Raw genomic sequence first — 17,505 nt, 5'->3', positions numbered from 1 at the left:
CATAAACTTGCTTCATGGCTCTATCTGAGAGTAGGAGCCATAAAACATCCAGGATCACTCTCAGACTGTTCTCATGTTTCATAACCACTGCTGACATAAAAATAAATAAAGTGTATAAGAGGAATACTGCTGCTCCGAGATTAGATCCCTCTCCTTCTTACGATAATCGCTCCCATTTGAAAACACTAGCTGGCACTAATGGGTGAACATGCAGATGAATGGGCGGACCTAAGAGGCCTAAATCGTCCCCAAAAGTTGCTATTTTGGAGATACGAGGTGATGATATTTATTAAAACGGAAAAAAGCAAAACTTGATCCCAAATCAGCCTTTTAAGATGTTTGTTATTTGCAATATGGGGGCCAATATCTAAAATCACAATGATTCGATGATTAGTCTAAAGGAAATGATTCAGTGCATCATGAAATGATTTGATTTGATTGTTTTTTTTTTTCCAAATTTAATATTTAACGTTATTGGAGGAACTGTATACACAGTAGTGGAATATAGACAATAAAACACAGCTTTTTTGAAGGTGACAATGAGTACATTTACATGCACTCAATAATCTGATCCTAATTGGATGTCTGCAGTTATCTGATTATTTAAATGGTCATGTAAACAGCACACTTTGATTTCTTAGAGTAAGGTCTAGAATTTCGATTAAGAAATCAGATGAAGAGGCTGGATTTTAGCTCAGTAATCAGATTTCTCAGTGCATGTGAACTCTTACTCTGATTTCTTTCACATTTCTCAGTCTGCGCATGTGCGAAAACAGACAGCAGTACCGGAAATAAGCAGCGCTGCCGCGAGACGCAGCAAAACACTTTTGGAGTGACGCTGAAACCAAATACATGCTTGATGGAATGAAGGATTTCAATATTCTTCATCTTCTAGATGATGTATGTTCACTTTTTCAGGTAAACTTTTTCAGGTCGTGGCATGAAGTTTGAGTTTTACGTTATGTTTACGTCACGTGTTTTTCTGTGAGTTTATTGGCTGGTTGCAGAGCAGAAATCCGTCACTGCCTGACTCATGCAGACCTGGAATTTCCCATTATCTGATAACTCAAGTGTATGTAAACACGTTGATCGTATTAGTGACAAAATCTGATTTTCTGCAGTAATCAGATTATTAAGTACATGTTACCGCATTCATTGTTTTTTTGGCCCAAAAAAATATATTGAACATTTGCGAGTTCAGACCGCACCTTCAACATATCGTGGTAGTGTGAGGGAAGACTGTTCTGAATGGATTCTGCCTGGAGCCAGAAGGCCGGACCCCAACCCCCCCCCCGCCTTTTAAACTGTAGGACTGTAGTACAGGGAGGAGATGGGGAGGTGGTAGGGACTGTGAAAACTTTGTCACAGGAAAGGGAAGGTAGGGATGGGAATTTATTGGCCGTTATTGTGTGATACAGAACCATATACAACACATCCTCCACCAATCTGAAGAACCATTTCAACATGCGCAGAACCATATAAGCATGCAAATGGTTCTCTGAGTGTTTATGGTTCTATAAAATACCACTCTCTACTAAAGAACCTTTGAAGAATCATCTTCTCATTCTCTTTTGTTGCTATTTAAAATTCTACAGTCTGACTTGCTATAAATCAAACTTATATATATATATATATATATATATATATATATTAACTAGCTAGATTTCAATGTGAACTAACATTAACTAACAATTCCAAAACATGAAAGAAAAAGTTTCCTAAGTGGCAAAGTTGGTACCTTTGAATTCATTAACTCCAAGTCAGATAATCATCTTCAAATTAGCTTTTTTTCAACTCATAGCACACATTTATTTCTGTGACGTGCTGAAACCACTGAAAGCTAAAAGACCATCTACGAATTCATTGCACTGTGAAAATTTGTCATCTTTATGTTTGAAATTTTTCTCTAAATTGCTGCACTAAGATCTGGCCATTTTGCTGATTGTGAGATCAGTGAGGGTTTGTCTGTAGTTCTCTCCTGTTCTACATCACAGCTTTCTTGAGTAGTCGCACTCACAGCACACAATGGATTTCAAGAAATCAACCTTGTTTGCGTTCAAGTAATCAGGCTGTTATTTGTGTTTTTTATTAGGATGGCTAATAATGTATAAACTATGCTTGTATGCATTTGGGTTGGCTGGGGAAGATAAAACTGGGGGTGTGAGTTGGGTGTGTATTTAATTGATATTTAGGGTTTTATTGTAGTTTGTATGCAAATTGTGTTTCAGTATTAGTCATATGTTTACCTGCCAAGGGGCTGCAGACAGAAATTAGTTTATTTGCTAAATCTGGTGAAAACCACCTCTTCTCTTTTGAGATTAATATGTTTTGTGCACGGTCCCTGACAAAATAAAAATAACAAATATAAAGTTCAGACCATAAACTCATCTATAAAATCATTTTGATTAATAAAACAGCGCAATTTTCTTGTTTGCCTTGTGTTAGGTTAAACTCCTGTTGACACAAGTCGTGTTTCTGTTGTCTTTATTTAATTAATGTCCTTAAAAAAAACACAAGTAATCCAAAAGCAAAGGGAAATAATCAGATTACATTACATTAATATAGTAATCCTTTGGATTGGGTAACAGATTACATTTTTAACAGGTAATCGTAATCTGGACCAGTACACATTTTCAAAGTAGCCCTATCGGCCCTGCCTATAATATTGTTCTTAAAAGCTCCCCCAGCACTATTTATTCATGATTCTTGTATTTTTTAAACTTTAATTTAAGGCAAACATTGATATTATTTACTTAATCATTATTATTGTAGCTATAAAACAAATTTCAAGGTAAACATTGACCAATAATGTCTGTTGCACATCTGATATCAAAATACATATACGATATCAAACCCTGACCACAGCTGTGAATATTTATAGAAGAGAAAGTGAGATACAGACAGAATAGACTGGGCGATGATTAAAATGAGAACATCTCTTCAACACACAAACTCTCAAAGAACCAGAGTGAACCAGCACATGATCCTGGAAGTGAACACAATGTTCCTGAACACACAGAGAGGGTGTGTGTGTACCAAAGATATCTGAACACACACACAGTCTTCATGGCTGAATATGTGCACCGGCTTCATATACATTATGCATCCTGCCATCTCTCTGGAAAGACATGGCCAATCTCAGCTCATGACTCGCACAGGCCTGTCCTGCTCATTTAATTTAATCTAAATCTAAACGGGACAGTTACACACACTCCCTGCAGCAGATCTGCCACAGGGGAAAGAGTGCATGCTTGCGCAATGCTTGTGATGCAATCAAAGACTGGAACACGACAAACGTATCAAACGCAGACTCTTCTTTTCCGCCATAAAACCAGTTTTGCAGGTGCTTTTCGGAATGAGGCTCTTTGTCTTTTTCCCTGTAATGGTATGATGTTATTTCTCTTCAAGCGACAGTTTGGCATCAAAACAAATTCACATATTTGTCTCCAAATTTACTCCAAATGAAGTCATGCCAAGGCGTTTTATCACAAAAACTGTTCACTGGAAACTAGCAGATGATCTCTGGAGCCTCTAGCCTGCCCTGTTCCTGTCTGTAGTCAGAACTTTCACGCTATTTTCAGCCCCCTCCGTTAATGAGAACCATCCTGCCTTCAGCTCAGAGTGGAAGAGTGTTCCCGCTTTTCAGGGTCACATGATTTCCAGACAGGCGCTGTCATTTCCCCAGCCAGTGAGAGCATCACTGTCTCCCCAAAATACAATATCAGCCCTGTCCTCTTCTGCAGGGGTCAAAGGGGCATTCAGCAGAACATTCACTCATCTGTGCGTGTACGTGTATGTGCCCCAGGGCAGCGCAGGGGGTTTTACATAGAAAGGGAAAAAAGGGGACAAATACTCTGATACTTACACTAGGACTGTGCAATATGGACAATATGGTGCATATTATCACTATTTGAGTTTAATAAATGCAACAATTGAGAACTGACCACCATTTCAGTCAGTAAAGCACTGTTTAACTACTAATTATAAATCTTAAAATCTAAAACAAACACACAGGATTACACATATACATGCCCACTCACACAAATGCTTGTTCTACTCTTCCTTCTGTTTGAGTGTCTGGAGTTGACTCAGCATATGCAGAGTAAACAGTGTTAAAATATGGACACACACAGCAGTAATCCCACAGATGGACCTGGACACCATGCAAAATGTTGAGCAGTATCTAGTAGAGGTGGGCAGTATGATGATATTTTATCATAAGTGTGATAGATTATGCCACAATATGCTTTTCAGCATATATTGTGGATATTGTCAGTACTTAAAGAATGATAAATAACCACGTTTTAAGAAAGTGTAATTAGTCTGTTTAATTGGAATAGTTTGTAAAATACTCAATAAAAATCTGGTTTATTAATTTTTTTTTTTTATATGTGGCACTACAGGTTTGGTTTTGTCTGGTCTAACCTATTAAATATCAGATATACAAAATATTGTGATGCATATCATGTATCATGAAAATGTCTTGAAGCATTGTGATTTACTTTTTTTTTTTTTTACCATATCATCCACACTTAGCAGACAGCATTACAATGCAGGCTTGCTGGACATTTAAAAATTAGACATCTGTCCAGTTCCTGGACACTTACCTAAAATGAAAGGTTCAGAGGGCAAGAACCGATTTGGGTTGCCTACATGCATGTACACACACATGCATATGAGCATGTGCTCTCACATAAACACACCGGCATAATGAATAAACATGACTGGTAGCACAAGCTTATCTAACTGTGAGCTCATGATCTGCTGCTTAACAGACACTAGCAACACACAATGGTTACATAATCCCTTTTAAATCAGTGACCTGGGAACAACCACAGTGCTGTCAGTCAGTCACACTGACCTCAGACCAGCACATGCCAGTCACAGTATGTCTATTGTAGCCTCAATTTCTAGGAAACAATGCAGCCTGGAGAAGCACAGCCACTAGCCACGTGCACAAGTACTCAAGTACGTCCAGGTGCCAGTATAAGAATCCTGAAAGCGTAAGTATTCATAGTTCCTCACGGAAAGTCAAAGAGAAAATATATAGCGCAACCCTTGTGAATCGCTTTGACATGGATGTAGGAAGAGCAAGAGCTTTCTTGTATTTGCAATTCAATGTTGTCGTAACAAAACCTCGCATCTCCAAAATGGTAGCTTTACAGAAGAAGGAAAAAACATACTTTACTTCTAATGTAAGTCAGTGGAACCAGACTTTTTTTCCAAGTGATTTCTGGGCATTTGTTTTGATCCATTGATCATGAAATTTACACACAACGTAAAGAGCAACAGGTTTTTTCAAATTATTTAAAAAACTGAAAAGCAACAAAAATGGAAATACAAAGTTTTGTTCCGACAGCAGTGAATTAAGTAAGTATATAATGTTGTGTTTATCTTCCATGCATTTTGCCAAGGACGTGTTTAAACAGGTAGTGCTTTAACTAGACTAGCTACCGTAGCTGGAAACAAAAATAATAAAAGATATTTCTCTGTCCTCAATTTTTTCTTGGCAAACCAATGCAGCCCATCATCCAATGAGGAGAAAAGACCTCGTATAGAAGGCGACAAGTCTCCATCTACCATTGCACCAGTTTGTATGTTGGTGGTAGCTCATCTGAAGGGGCAGCCTCCAAGACTTAACTGACACAACAAGCCTACCGGTATAACCTAGAGCATTTTATTAAAGAAAAATAAGGTACGCTGTTATATGCTGTGAATGCACAGGTTCAAAAAGAAGGTCCAGCTTGATGTTTAGGCCTCAAATGCAAAATCAACACTATACTGAAGAAGTTATTATGACAATAATAGATAATTCATCCACAGAAGACACACCCTTCACCAAATTTTGACTGAGTTTTCTGAATTCATCAGATTCATCCACTCGGGGAAGGGGTCTGAAGCACAACAGATTTGCACATTGCATGCAATTACACATTTCCACCAGAGAGGTCTCCAAATCCTCAAATCTTGTGTAGCGTAGCTAAACTCTAGTCAGCCTAAATAACTGTAATTGTCTTAAGTAATTATGATTAGGCAATTATGTAATAATTATGACAAGCATAGGGTCTGGTCTGAGGCCAGCAGACAACACCTCGAAAAGACAAATGACACAAGCCTTTAAAGTAATACCTGAGGTTATTTCACAAGGCAGGACTCCTCAGTTAGCCAGATAAATTAAGCCATAGGTCAAGCCTGTCCAGCAGGAGAGATCAGGGATATTCCTATTGGACAACCCTCGCTCTGGGCTTAAAGTGAGAAATCCTGCTTTGCGAAATACCCTGCTGGTCGTGTGCCTGGCCAGTCCAGCGTATTCATCACTAACACTCTGACAGCCTGCCCAACTTCAACCTTTGCTCACACAGTGCTAATATTTACACAAACTCTGTTCAAACTAATCGAGCCCTGCTGGCACCGAACGGGCTCTGAGCTCATCCGTGCAGGAACGGCAGCGTGTAGGTCGAAGCGTGACGATGGAATTAACATTTGTTTTATGGCGGTTCTCTTTCTGTCTCTTGTATCACTGATGTGTGTCAGGTTTTCATCCATCAGCACTTCTCTGGGTTATAAAACTACCTCACACGCTAAATTTGTCAGATTTACAGCACTCACAATGCCTTGACTTCAATAAGTAAAGAAAAATGACTACGGAATTTGGAAAACTAAACAAAAACAGCGCACAAAACACAGAACTCTAAATTAATATACAACTCAACTTTGGCACTCGGCTCTCTCCTACAACCAGCCCTAAATGGCATACTGTACCCTCACGGCCTTCTCGGCTGAGAACTAAAGACACAAACCAGACCTCATGGCCTAACTTAAACAAGCTGCATACCCTCCAGTGGAAAACAGACAGAATAAAGAGGAGAAGAGACTACACAGAGAGCAACTCTGTCAGCCAAGCAATGCCCAAGATCAACAGATGATACTGCAAAAATCCTGACATTTAGATTAGATTTGAAGGAGCCTGCAATAATACGGAATTTATAACTGCATAAGCATCAGACTAAACTGACCTCTAACTAGGGTGAAAAAGGCCATTCAATCACACTGACTTTGAATGTTAGAATGTTAGAATCAACTCACTTTGGCCTAAATAATATATATCATTTTTGAACACAGCTATTTTCAAATGTAAAAACATAAAATAAAGCTTGCAGTATTGCTTTTTTATCCATACTCCACCAGGGCTGGATGATACAGCAAAGAAATAACGTGATGATTTTGTCTTTCTGAGGTTTAGTAAGTTAGAAAACAGATAAAAGGAGCCAGTAGTGCCATGTTAAAACTCTTTTAAAAACTACGAATACATCTGTGACTGGAAGTCCAAGAAAACACAACTGGCCTCGCTCTATCTGGGTAAGTAGGATGGCCCGCTGTCCCCACCATCACTCAGTGCGATGCTAGTCTGCACAGGCGTCTGTTAGCTGACGTAACAGATCTGGAGTTTGGCGCTTTCCTCCGAGCGCGTTCGGCTGTCCAACGATCTTGTGTCGGTAGCAGTTCGAAAAGATGATGTGGTGCTTCACAGGTCTCGGAGGAAGCCTGTGCGGCCTTCGCCTCCTAGCACTGGTGGGATCGTGTGATTGTGGGAGTCCTAACTAGTGGGTTGGAATTGGATACGACTAAACTGGGGAGAAAATTGGGGAAAATTCTAATTATTCTCTCTTCGTCATGAAACATTGGTCAGTGGTCTTTAAGTGCTCAGAAAAGCAAACTGTGGTGTAATATGATGGAATTTACCACAATAACGATAATTATGCTCAGACTGCCCAGACCTATATTTCGCTACTGTGCAAATACTTCTTCAGTCACACTGGTTTATTCAGCAAAACTGAAAAAAAATCAAAATACATAAATCGAATCATGGCGAATGAATCGTTTCCTACAGAACTAATCAAGTCAAACCACTGGGAGGTCAGAAATTTCCACTGCTACCTCACACAGCTCTGCAACATCCACCATTCTTGTTTGTTATCCATAAGGATGAAAAGATGGATGGATCCATCCACAGTAAATCAATAAAGCTCTGTAAACAATGTGGATCTCTAAATAAGAAAGAATGAAAGCTGTACTACTCTGTTCTGCTCTGGCCTTATGGCACCCTCCTCGCACCCCTCAGGGAGGGAACTCCCCGAGCCAAAACTGGAAATATAAAAGTCTAGGCCCACACAATTACGCCAGTGTGTGATATTCTATCCCCAAGTTCACGTCAGCAGAGCTTCTTTTGTCCCAGAGAACAACATCAAACTCCAGAGAACAACACCAAACTCCAAAACCCCTCCAGCTACACACACTTCCGTCGCCAGACAAAGCCTTCAACCAACAGAGAAAAAAGATAATACAATGTGAATTACATGTAGGAGCACAAAACTGAGAGACAGCAGGGAGCAGCGTGGTTAACCGCTAAGACTGTTTCCCAACATGCTTTGTAGACGACAGAAGCTGAGGAGTCAAATCTACGCTAAAGAGGCCAGAAAGTATGTTTGGTGTTTCCAAAACATAGCTGATCTGATTTTGGCTTCAAAACCACACTAGCCAACACAAAAAGCTAATGAAATTAGACACACCACACAATCTCTCTCAATCAGTTTTCATAAGCAAACTTTCAGATAACTGGGTACGGAAGAACTTAAGATGGCACAGAGCACATCTTCCTCTGATATAAGCTTTAAAACTGGAATTAAAATAGCCAGTAAAGTAGACTAATAGCCAATTAAGTGGACACATTATACAATTTCAACTGATTCAGCAGCCAAACTCTGAAACCCTTTTTTCCACAAAACTGTCTACAACAGAAGGAGGCACGGATTTGATTTTGGCTCAAAACTAGACTAGAAGCAGCCAGTGAAACAGCCAATGTATTGGGGATGTTGCATAAACTATACACAATCCAAAAGCTACGTCCACAAGAAAAAAATGGCTAAAGAACAACTGAACGAGGCACAAAGCACGCAGAACGTTTCTTCTGATTTTGGCTTCAAAACTAGACTACAAATAGCCAATGCAGCCAAAGTAGTGAAGGGAAGGAAGAGTGCTTACTTCAAACTGGCCTCACAGACGTCCACGATGTTGGAGAAGAGGTGGTGGTGGTCTGTCTTGGTCATGGTATCGCTGAGTTCTGTTGAATCCTTGAACAGGCGAATGAGGATTGTGAGGCTGTGCAGGTAGCTGTGCTCTGACGAGATCACCTCAAATATTGTCTGAGAGAGAAATAAAGCCTTAAAGTTATGATCAGATGCAAACACCTTGCAATAAAGTATGTATTTCGTACTAGAAATACTACCTTTGCAATGCCTTTGAACAAAGAGACAGTCAGAAGTTTAGGTAGCTAAGGTAGCTAACAAGTAAAAGAAGCTTAGCATTTTGCAAACTGCATGCCTTCAAGGCTACGTTCACATTACCAGGTTGAAGTGGCACAAATCCGATTTTTTGCCCTAATGTGTCTCAGGGGATGTTTTCAGGGCTGTGTGGACCACCGTTTTTCCACCGTTTACAGGCTTTAACTTCTGTTTGGCGCTGCTGCCATGGTAATGCTGAATCATGGCGTATAGCATGGTCCTAGATCGGATACGTATCCAATTCGTGGCCATGCGACCTCGTATGCCATCGTTCAGCATTACCATGACAGCAGCGGCGAACAGAAGTTAAAGCCTGTAAACGGTGGAAAAACACATCTCACCTTTTTCACCTTCGTCTCGCTCTAATAACGAACAGCTGAGAGCTGATCAGAGTTAATTAGCCTCGTTCTGCTCGTTAGTTTGTTTGCTGACGATGCACGTGATTCATTCACTTGACTTTACTGAGTTGGACGTGCGCATGAGGGTCATTTCAGGACGCCGGTTTGTTCACATTACTGTGAACCATCGTGGCAGAGAGATCGGATTTGAGTAAAAGGCTTGTAATGTGAATGTAGCCTAAGTAATCTTAAACAGAAAAATTAAACAGAAAACATGACATTGTTATGGACATTCGAGTGTATTTACATGTGCTTAATAATCCGATAACTGCAGAAAATCAGATTTAGTCAGTAATCCAATCAACACGTTTATATATCCTCTTGAGTAATCAGATAATCAGAGTCAGGCGGTAATCACCAGCCAATAAACTCACAAAAGAAGACATGGCGCAAACATAACGTAAAACATAAACTTCATGCCGCGGCTTTGTTTTTGTTTAAACATCGCAACACTTTACCTGAAAATATAAACATACATCATCTAGAAGATGAAGAACATTTAAATCCATTATTTCGTGTTTCATTTCAGTGACGCTCCAAAAGTGTTTTGCTGTGTCTCGGGGCAACGCTGCTTGCTTTTATCTGGTACCGCCGTCTGTTTTCGCCTAGGCACAGACTGAGAAATCCGAAAGAAATCAGAGTAAGAGTTCACATGCACTCAGAAATCTGATTACTCTTCTCTTTATCAGATTTCTTAATCAGATTTCTAGATCGGAGTATGGTGTTTACATGACCATTTGAATAATTGGATATCTGCAGAAATCCGATTATGATCGCATTATTGAGTGCATGTAAACACACTCACTAACAGCATTCATTTTGGAGCCTGAATTTTGTCCATATTCTGTCCATTCATGCCAATCAGAAGCAAACTTTCACCAACTTCACTGCATTATGGGTTGGTCTACCTATAACATTGATTTTCCTCCTCATGGCTCAACACTTTCATTCCAATCCAATCAGTCATTCTTGACACTGACTGGTCCTGCTTACATTTTGCAATGTCTTACTACTACAGCATAATACACTGTGAGGTTTGACCACACCCTTCCACTGAAGAGCATTTAGCTGACACAGAGCAGAAAATCAGTGGGAGAGTTTAGCTGTTTTACCGATGAGCAGGCCTCATTAACATACCAAGCATATTTAAGCTTCTTAGAAATGCTGGAGGAACTGGAGCACAACTCAATCACAATAAGACCACTAGCGGTTCTGATGGAATTCTCAATAAGACTTCTGATGAAATCCTTTATTTACTCGGATATGAGAACCCCTGCCCATACTGCCCGTAATGGGACGTATTTGTTTATTACTAGGACGTTGTGCTCCTTCCTGCTCTTGCGGTTTGAAAGTTTATTTATCGGCCTAATGTTTACAGTAAGTGCGATTTATGAGTTTAATGCAGCAAATTCAAGAACGCTTCCCATAGCTTTAATTCATGTGTCCCCAAAACAGACAGTTCTCACAAAGCAGACTCCAGAGAGACAAACGCCTGCGCTACAGTGACCCATCTCACATATCAGGATGGGCTTATACAAAATACAGCCGTCACCATGGAGAAGAGAGGGGGGCTCAGATTTGGGTTGAGGGGGGGAGAAAGGGAGAGAGATAGCTAAAGAAAAAGAATAATAATGGGGGATGGGAAGGGAGAGAAAGAGAGAAAGGGAGAGAAAGGAAGAGAGAAAGAACAGGGGGAGGACAGTGAGAAAGAAAAGGAGTGAGTAAAAGTCAGAAAGAGAAAAGAGTAGAGAAAAAGAAGAGAGAAAGTGAGAGCAAGGGGAGGGAGAGACGGGAGAAGAAAGGAGAAAAAGACAGGAAGAGAGATAAAGAGGAAAAGAGGGAAACCCAAAGAGAGTGATAAGGAGAGAGAGAGAGAGAACAGAAAAAAGGAGGAGCGGTAGAGAAAAAAAGAATGTAATAAGAGATGCAAGGAAGAGAACAAGAGAGAAATAGTTAAAAAGAAAGAATGGTAAAGAGAGAGAAAAAAGAGAGAAAGGGAGGGAGAAAGGGGAAAAGAGAAACCGAAAGAGAGACAGTGTGATAAGGACAGAGAGAGAACCCAAAAAAGAGAGGTGAACAAAAAGAGAATGTAATGGGAAGGAGAGAACGGGAGAGAGGTAGAGTTAAATAATAAAGAATGGTAAAGAGAGAGAAGCACATACAGGTGAGAGAAAAGAAGAGAGAGAGAATGGGAGAGAAAGAAGAGAGAGTTAGAAAAGAGAAAGTAATACAAAGAAAGAGCGAGAGAGGCAGAGAATGGTGTAAAGAGGTGCAGTGAGAGAAGAAGAAGAGAGAGAGAGAGAGAGAGAGAGAGAGAGAGAGAGAGAGAGAGAGAGAGAGAGAGAGAGAATCATTACCTCTTGTCTCTTTCGCTCCTCCTGGCTCAGCCTCTCAGCCACTCCATTTTTTTTAACCTGCAGGAGGAGAGAGCAGCCGGGATGAAGCGCCTCAGGGTGATTAGAGTGAGATTTGATTAGACCTCAAATAGTCACACAGTGCTCTGCCTTTAGCCACAGACTATTTGTGTCTGCCGAGCGCGATGCTAACACACGCGGCGGAGGCAGAGCTGTTTGGGATGGTGTGTGTTGGTACAGCCTTCGTTCACGAACACAACTCTGTTCTGTAAATGTTTAAAAAGCACTAAAACACATGAAAACATTTAACAGGATTTTCAAAATCTCTTCTATGTCCAACACAAATAAGGCAATACAAAGTAAATACATATGAAAGCATCACTACTACTGTTCAGGTTATGATTATTTGTAAACATGTTTTGTTCTGGTGCCTTTTACAAATGCACTAATCATGTAATGTAGGGCTGCCTAGTTTTTCTTTATACAATAAAGTGAAACCATTGAAAATGATTATTATTGTTCAGTTTAGACCGTTATTAGTGTTTGATTTTAAAAGATTATTACTCAATTAATGGACAAATAGATAAACCACCATAGAATGTATAACCACCATGCTATATAACTTCTTCATCCATTGTGAATCACTGTGACAATTCCACTTCACTATGAGAATTATTAAACCAATATGCTTTCCTGAGCACATTCTGAATATTATTAAAGCAATAAGCCATGAGAGGCCATAGCGTTACTGCGATCTTATTACAGAGGAGAGTGTTCCGCTTTGCGTCGTGCCTAAAACTCCCTTCCCTGTGATAAAACCGCAGTAACGCATGGCCTCAAGTGCGGCAGACATAAAATATGATAAAACGCACAATTTTCCAAAGTTATTTTTAATAATAATTGACATAAACAAGTATTCTGCCAAGAAATGTGGTTCATTTAGAGTGTGGTATCATTGCAAAGCAACCATGGGCCGCTGAATGAGGAGAATGTTCGGTCTCCCATTCGCTGAGTATTGCGTTCATTTCATGAATTTTTAAAACTTGTTGTCATATAACAATGAACATAATAAAACAGCACTGTTTATTACAAAAACCTTCGCTTTGTAAGTCTAGCACCAATCCAGCGGTGCCCTCTTCTCGTGCTGGGGCTGAATCTCAAACAGCTCCCTGCTCCCTACATAGTGCACTATATAGGAATTTAACTCCTGGATCCTGCAGCCGAACAGTGCAAAATACAGCTAAGAAACAGTCATCTGGGACTCAGACACACCCACACTCGAAAAATGATGCACTGTTTGGCTGTAGAGACTAGAATTTCCAAACTTTCATAGCTAGAACACTATTTAGGGAGCACAGAGCCGTTTGGGATCCAGCCTGGGTTTGACGCTACTTCCGACTGAAACACAGACATTTTATGCCTGTCTGTATTTCAATCAAACATTCAAGTGACCTTTTTTTTAGACTTTTATACTGGCCTTTTACAGTTGATCATACCGTAAGTGCTTTATTTCAAGCCTGTGATATTAATGATGTAGGTGTTTAGGCTGTTGGCTCTTTTAGCCTGTTAGCTAGCTGACCAGCCTAGCTCTAGATAAGAACATAAGCTGCCAGCCCCTCACTTTAAACAAAAAACAGGCTCTTCATCAAAATACTCGACGCTTCATGTGAGCAGCATGAGAGTCAAAGATTATTCCATTAACAGCCCAAGGGTTTTTTGTGTCGTGCTGTAATACAGAGTTCAGTTGTTGTGAAGCAGTCACAGGTGTGGGTATATCACAGATTTTACAACGGCTTCGAACACAGCTCGGCCAATCAGATTTTAGGACCGGAACTATCCGTTTTATCACAGTACTTGGACGCTGACTAACTGCATGTTTCATCACAAACAAAGCGTGATTAGTGTTTAACTGGATTTAGTGCCGTGCAGCTTATGAACTGTTGTATACAATTATTGTACTTTTTTAAAATTTGCATCTTTTTGTTTGTTCCAACTTTGCAAATCTCAAAACAACTTGTGAAATACTGAGATATGTACTGTGTATGATGAAAATGCCTTGAAGTATCATGACGTTTTACCATATTGCCCACCCCTACTGCAGGGTATGACTAAAATCTGATTCGTTTCACCCCAGCATGGCGGGAAAGGGAGGAATCCGTCCTCCTTTGGCCAGCATCCGGCTAACAAAGAGGCCCTTCACGCACCTGGTCTGGGCATGCTCAGTGAAGTGCCCCAGTGGGCCATTTGGAGATGGGGGATTTACTGAGCTTTGAATCTGCAGCCTTTATATATTTTTTCTAAATAAAACTGCTTTATTCAGCCCAATCCTCCACAGGGATTAAAGTACGCTGTTAAATTATGTTGCGTGGGGGGTCCGCATAAAGCGTATGTGTGTGCGAGTGCTGGTGTTTGTACAGAAAGAGTGTGTGACGATACTCAAATAAACCGTAGTGATTACGTGTGTGTGTGTGTGTGTGTGTGTGTGTGTGAGAGAGAGAACAGGTTTGAGTAAAACCATTCGCCGCGATCAGGTTTCTCCTGGAGAAAGTGCCGCCACCTGAGCCGCATTCTGTTAATTCATAACCAGGGCAGAAAAACAGGGCTGTAAAGACACGGCAGAAGAAAGGAAATCTGCTCTCGCTCCTCAGGCCCAACAAAAACCTGCTCTGCACTTCACAACCCAATCGCATCCAAGGTCGGGGATTAGACTGAATCTAATATTACAGGGGAGATCAGCGGAAGGACACAGAGAAAACAAAACGTTCCCGCTGCCTCCCTCTCAGCACTCTGTATTCTTTCCATCATCCACATTTCTGTTCGGTTCGGAATCACTGTTTTCACAATTGCACTACAGATAAAATTATAAGATAACTATTAAAATCATTCTAATGCTTTACAACTTCAGCTTTCAAAAGAAGAAGTTTGATGCATCCACACTGCAAAATGTAATATCTTAACAAAAGAAATCATCTTAAATGTAGTCTAAATGTCTAATATTTCTCATTTTGACATGGTTGTACGAATATTATAAGAATATAAACCTTATTTCTAGATGTTTTTACATATTCAAAGTAATTATCTCACTATATTGGCAGATAATTCTGCTGGTTTCAAGCATATTTCTTAGAATAAGCAAAATGAGATCATTTTACTTAAAAATTCCTCAAAAAAAGTAAAAAATGTCTAGAAAAAGTCAAATAATCTTATAATAAGTTTATGACATCTCAAAAATTAGGAATATTAAATATATCAACTAGATTTAAGACAACTTTACTTGCCAATAAACTATTTTTTGCAGTGCAGAATGAAGGACAGAGCTGTAGATGATTCCAAAATGACTGAAAAAGCTGCCAAGCATCAAGAATGAAGTTAACCGGAATGTCTTTCAAAAGTGGTCTTCAAATCTCGAGGCAGACAACTTGTCGCCTAACTGCTCATTGCTAATAATAAAAAAGTTGAAATATTCAATAAAATGTCAAAGAACAGCTTCTGATGTCTAGATTGTCATATTTAAATCTACACGAGTGATTTATTACCAAAAAAATTACAATTATGAATATGAAAGGTAATTCCAAAAGGTTGAACAGTAGTGTAAACTGTCCATTAACAGTGGGTGGCTAGCATTTCAATATAGCTTTTAAAAATCGAGGATTTTGCAATAACTCAATATTTTAAAGAGGAACAACTAATAAAAGCACTACCTTGAGAATAATGCCAAAGGCCAGGTATTTGATCCTTTTACAGTGAAAACTCATCAGCACTCAAATCTCTCAGACGTTTCAACCACCTTTGGGCCAAAAGAGTTCCAATGTGTCCTTTTAACAATAGTTTCATAACCATTATTTAGGCCAAACCTGTTCTTCATGCCAAGGAAGACACTTTGATGAAGCGTTGAAGCTAAATATACCCAAACAATAGGCACATGGCTGCTTTATACTAACAAAACCAGTCCAGCTGCCTCAGATTTCACCCTCTATGGTCACCAAGAAGCCACTTTATGATCAAGAGGCCTTAGAAAACATGAGGAACAAACAGAACTGAAATCAGAGGAGAGAGCTGGGAGCGGCAGCCCGTCTCCTAGAAACACCTTTCCAGAAACTGAACTTCAACCTGCTTTGAGTTCACTAAGGTCAGCTCTAATATCAGCTGATGCCTTCAGGTAACATTTTCTTCCTCGTCGCAAAATCTCTGTCCTCTTGTCACGAGAAACCAAACGCTTCTGGGAAACCGAAACTAAAACTCAGGTGCAGGGCCAAAGGCGTGAGCCAGGGGTTTTTGGGAAAAGATAGTTCATTTAGGAGACAGGAGGGAATTCCCGCGTCTGTGACGTCAGTCAGATGAAACCAGATTGGTGTAATAAAATCTGAGGACGAGGCAGATAACTCAAGCCAGGCTAACTGTGTGTCAAAGCTTCTGCTTTCTCCTCGCCATCCACTACACATCCTGCTCTCAAGACAATAATGACAAAAACTCAAATGTACCGTTTTTAAATGTTGATCAGCCAAGACATGTTAGATGCTCAAGGTTTGCTTCTTTAATTTAGCACTGGAGATATGAGGCTAATGTGGCAATAGAAGCATATTAGCAACGTCACACACCCGCCTCAAACCGTGTCGAGTTGGTTAGATATCTCTAAGAGACTTGCTTCTGTGGTTTCTGACAGACTGTTATCTATAAACATGAACATCAGCATGTAGCATAGATAAACACAACTGTAGCCATGACTTAGACATGCAGTTTGCATTATGCTGATCTGGCTGTTAGCAAATTAATCCTTACAGGAAAGTCTGTCCACTCGGCGGCCATTGTGGCAACACCACTGGGCAGTTATAAACCCCAAACTAAAAGCCATATTAACATTTCAAAACCACATTTGAAATCGCTGGTAACAAAAATATTGCATAAGTAGTTTGGCTTAAATAACAGCACTATGTTTGAGGTTGTTTTGGTTTCTGCACATGCACAGAAGGATGGCTCTTCCTGCTTGTGGCTTTGAGCCAACTGGCACTTTTTCTTAGAAGGTAGGACAGATAAGCATCACAAGCTACCCCTTTCATTTTTCAACCAGTGAACTGTCTCCTCCTCCTTTATAATGTCTCTCTTAGAAGCTTCTATTGCTTATTAGCTATACTAGCCTGATATATGCAGTGTAAAACTAAACAAGCAATACAAGCTTCTAACAGAGACATTATAAAGGAGGAGGAGACAGTTCACTGGTTGAGGCTTCTATTGCTTATCAGCTACATTAGCCTGACAGCTGCAGTGTAAAATTAAAGAAGCAAACTTCAGACACCAAACTGTCACCGCTGATTGACTACATTTAGTTTAAGAGGGAAAATGTGTTAATTTTGGCTTTTTCTCCAAACTATTCTGTTAAAGCAGCAGCCATTTGTCCACGTTACAAGCATCTCA

General features: G+C 39.9%; 1 protein-coding gene across 1 annotated transcript in view; it reads right to left on the bottom strand.

The window, feature by feature from the left end:
• The window catches only part of LOC118817719 (rho guanine nucleotide exchange factor 26-like), an 80,417-nt gene that overhangs the window by 49,041 nt on the left and 13,871 nt on the right, over positions 1–17,505 (bottom strand). The window contains 2 exon segments of the mRNA XM_036584592.1: positions 9,043–9,203; positions 12,097–12,153. Coding sequence (XP_036440485.1) covers positions 9,043–9,203; positions 12,097–12,153 — 218 coding nt within the window.

Source organism: Colossoma macropomum, unplaced genomic scaffold (genome assembly GCF_904425465.1).
Source record: "Colossoma macropomum unplaced genomic scaffold, Colossoma_macropomum, whole genome shotgun sequence".
Lineage (NCBI taxonomy): Eukaryota > Metazoa > Chordata > Actinopteri > Characiformes > Serrasalmidae > Colossoma > Colossoma macropomum.
The sequence above is the reverse complement of the archived record's forward strand: the minus strand, read 5'-3'. Positions and strand labels throughout refer to the sequence as shown.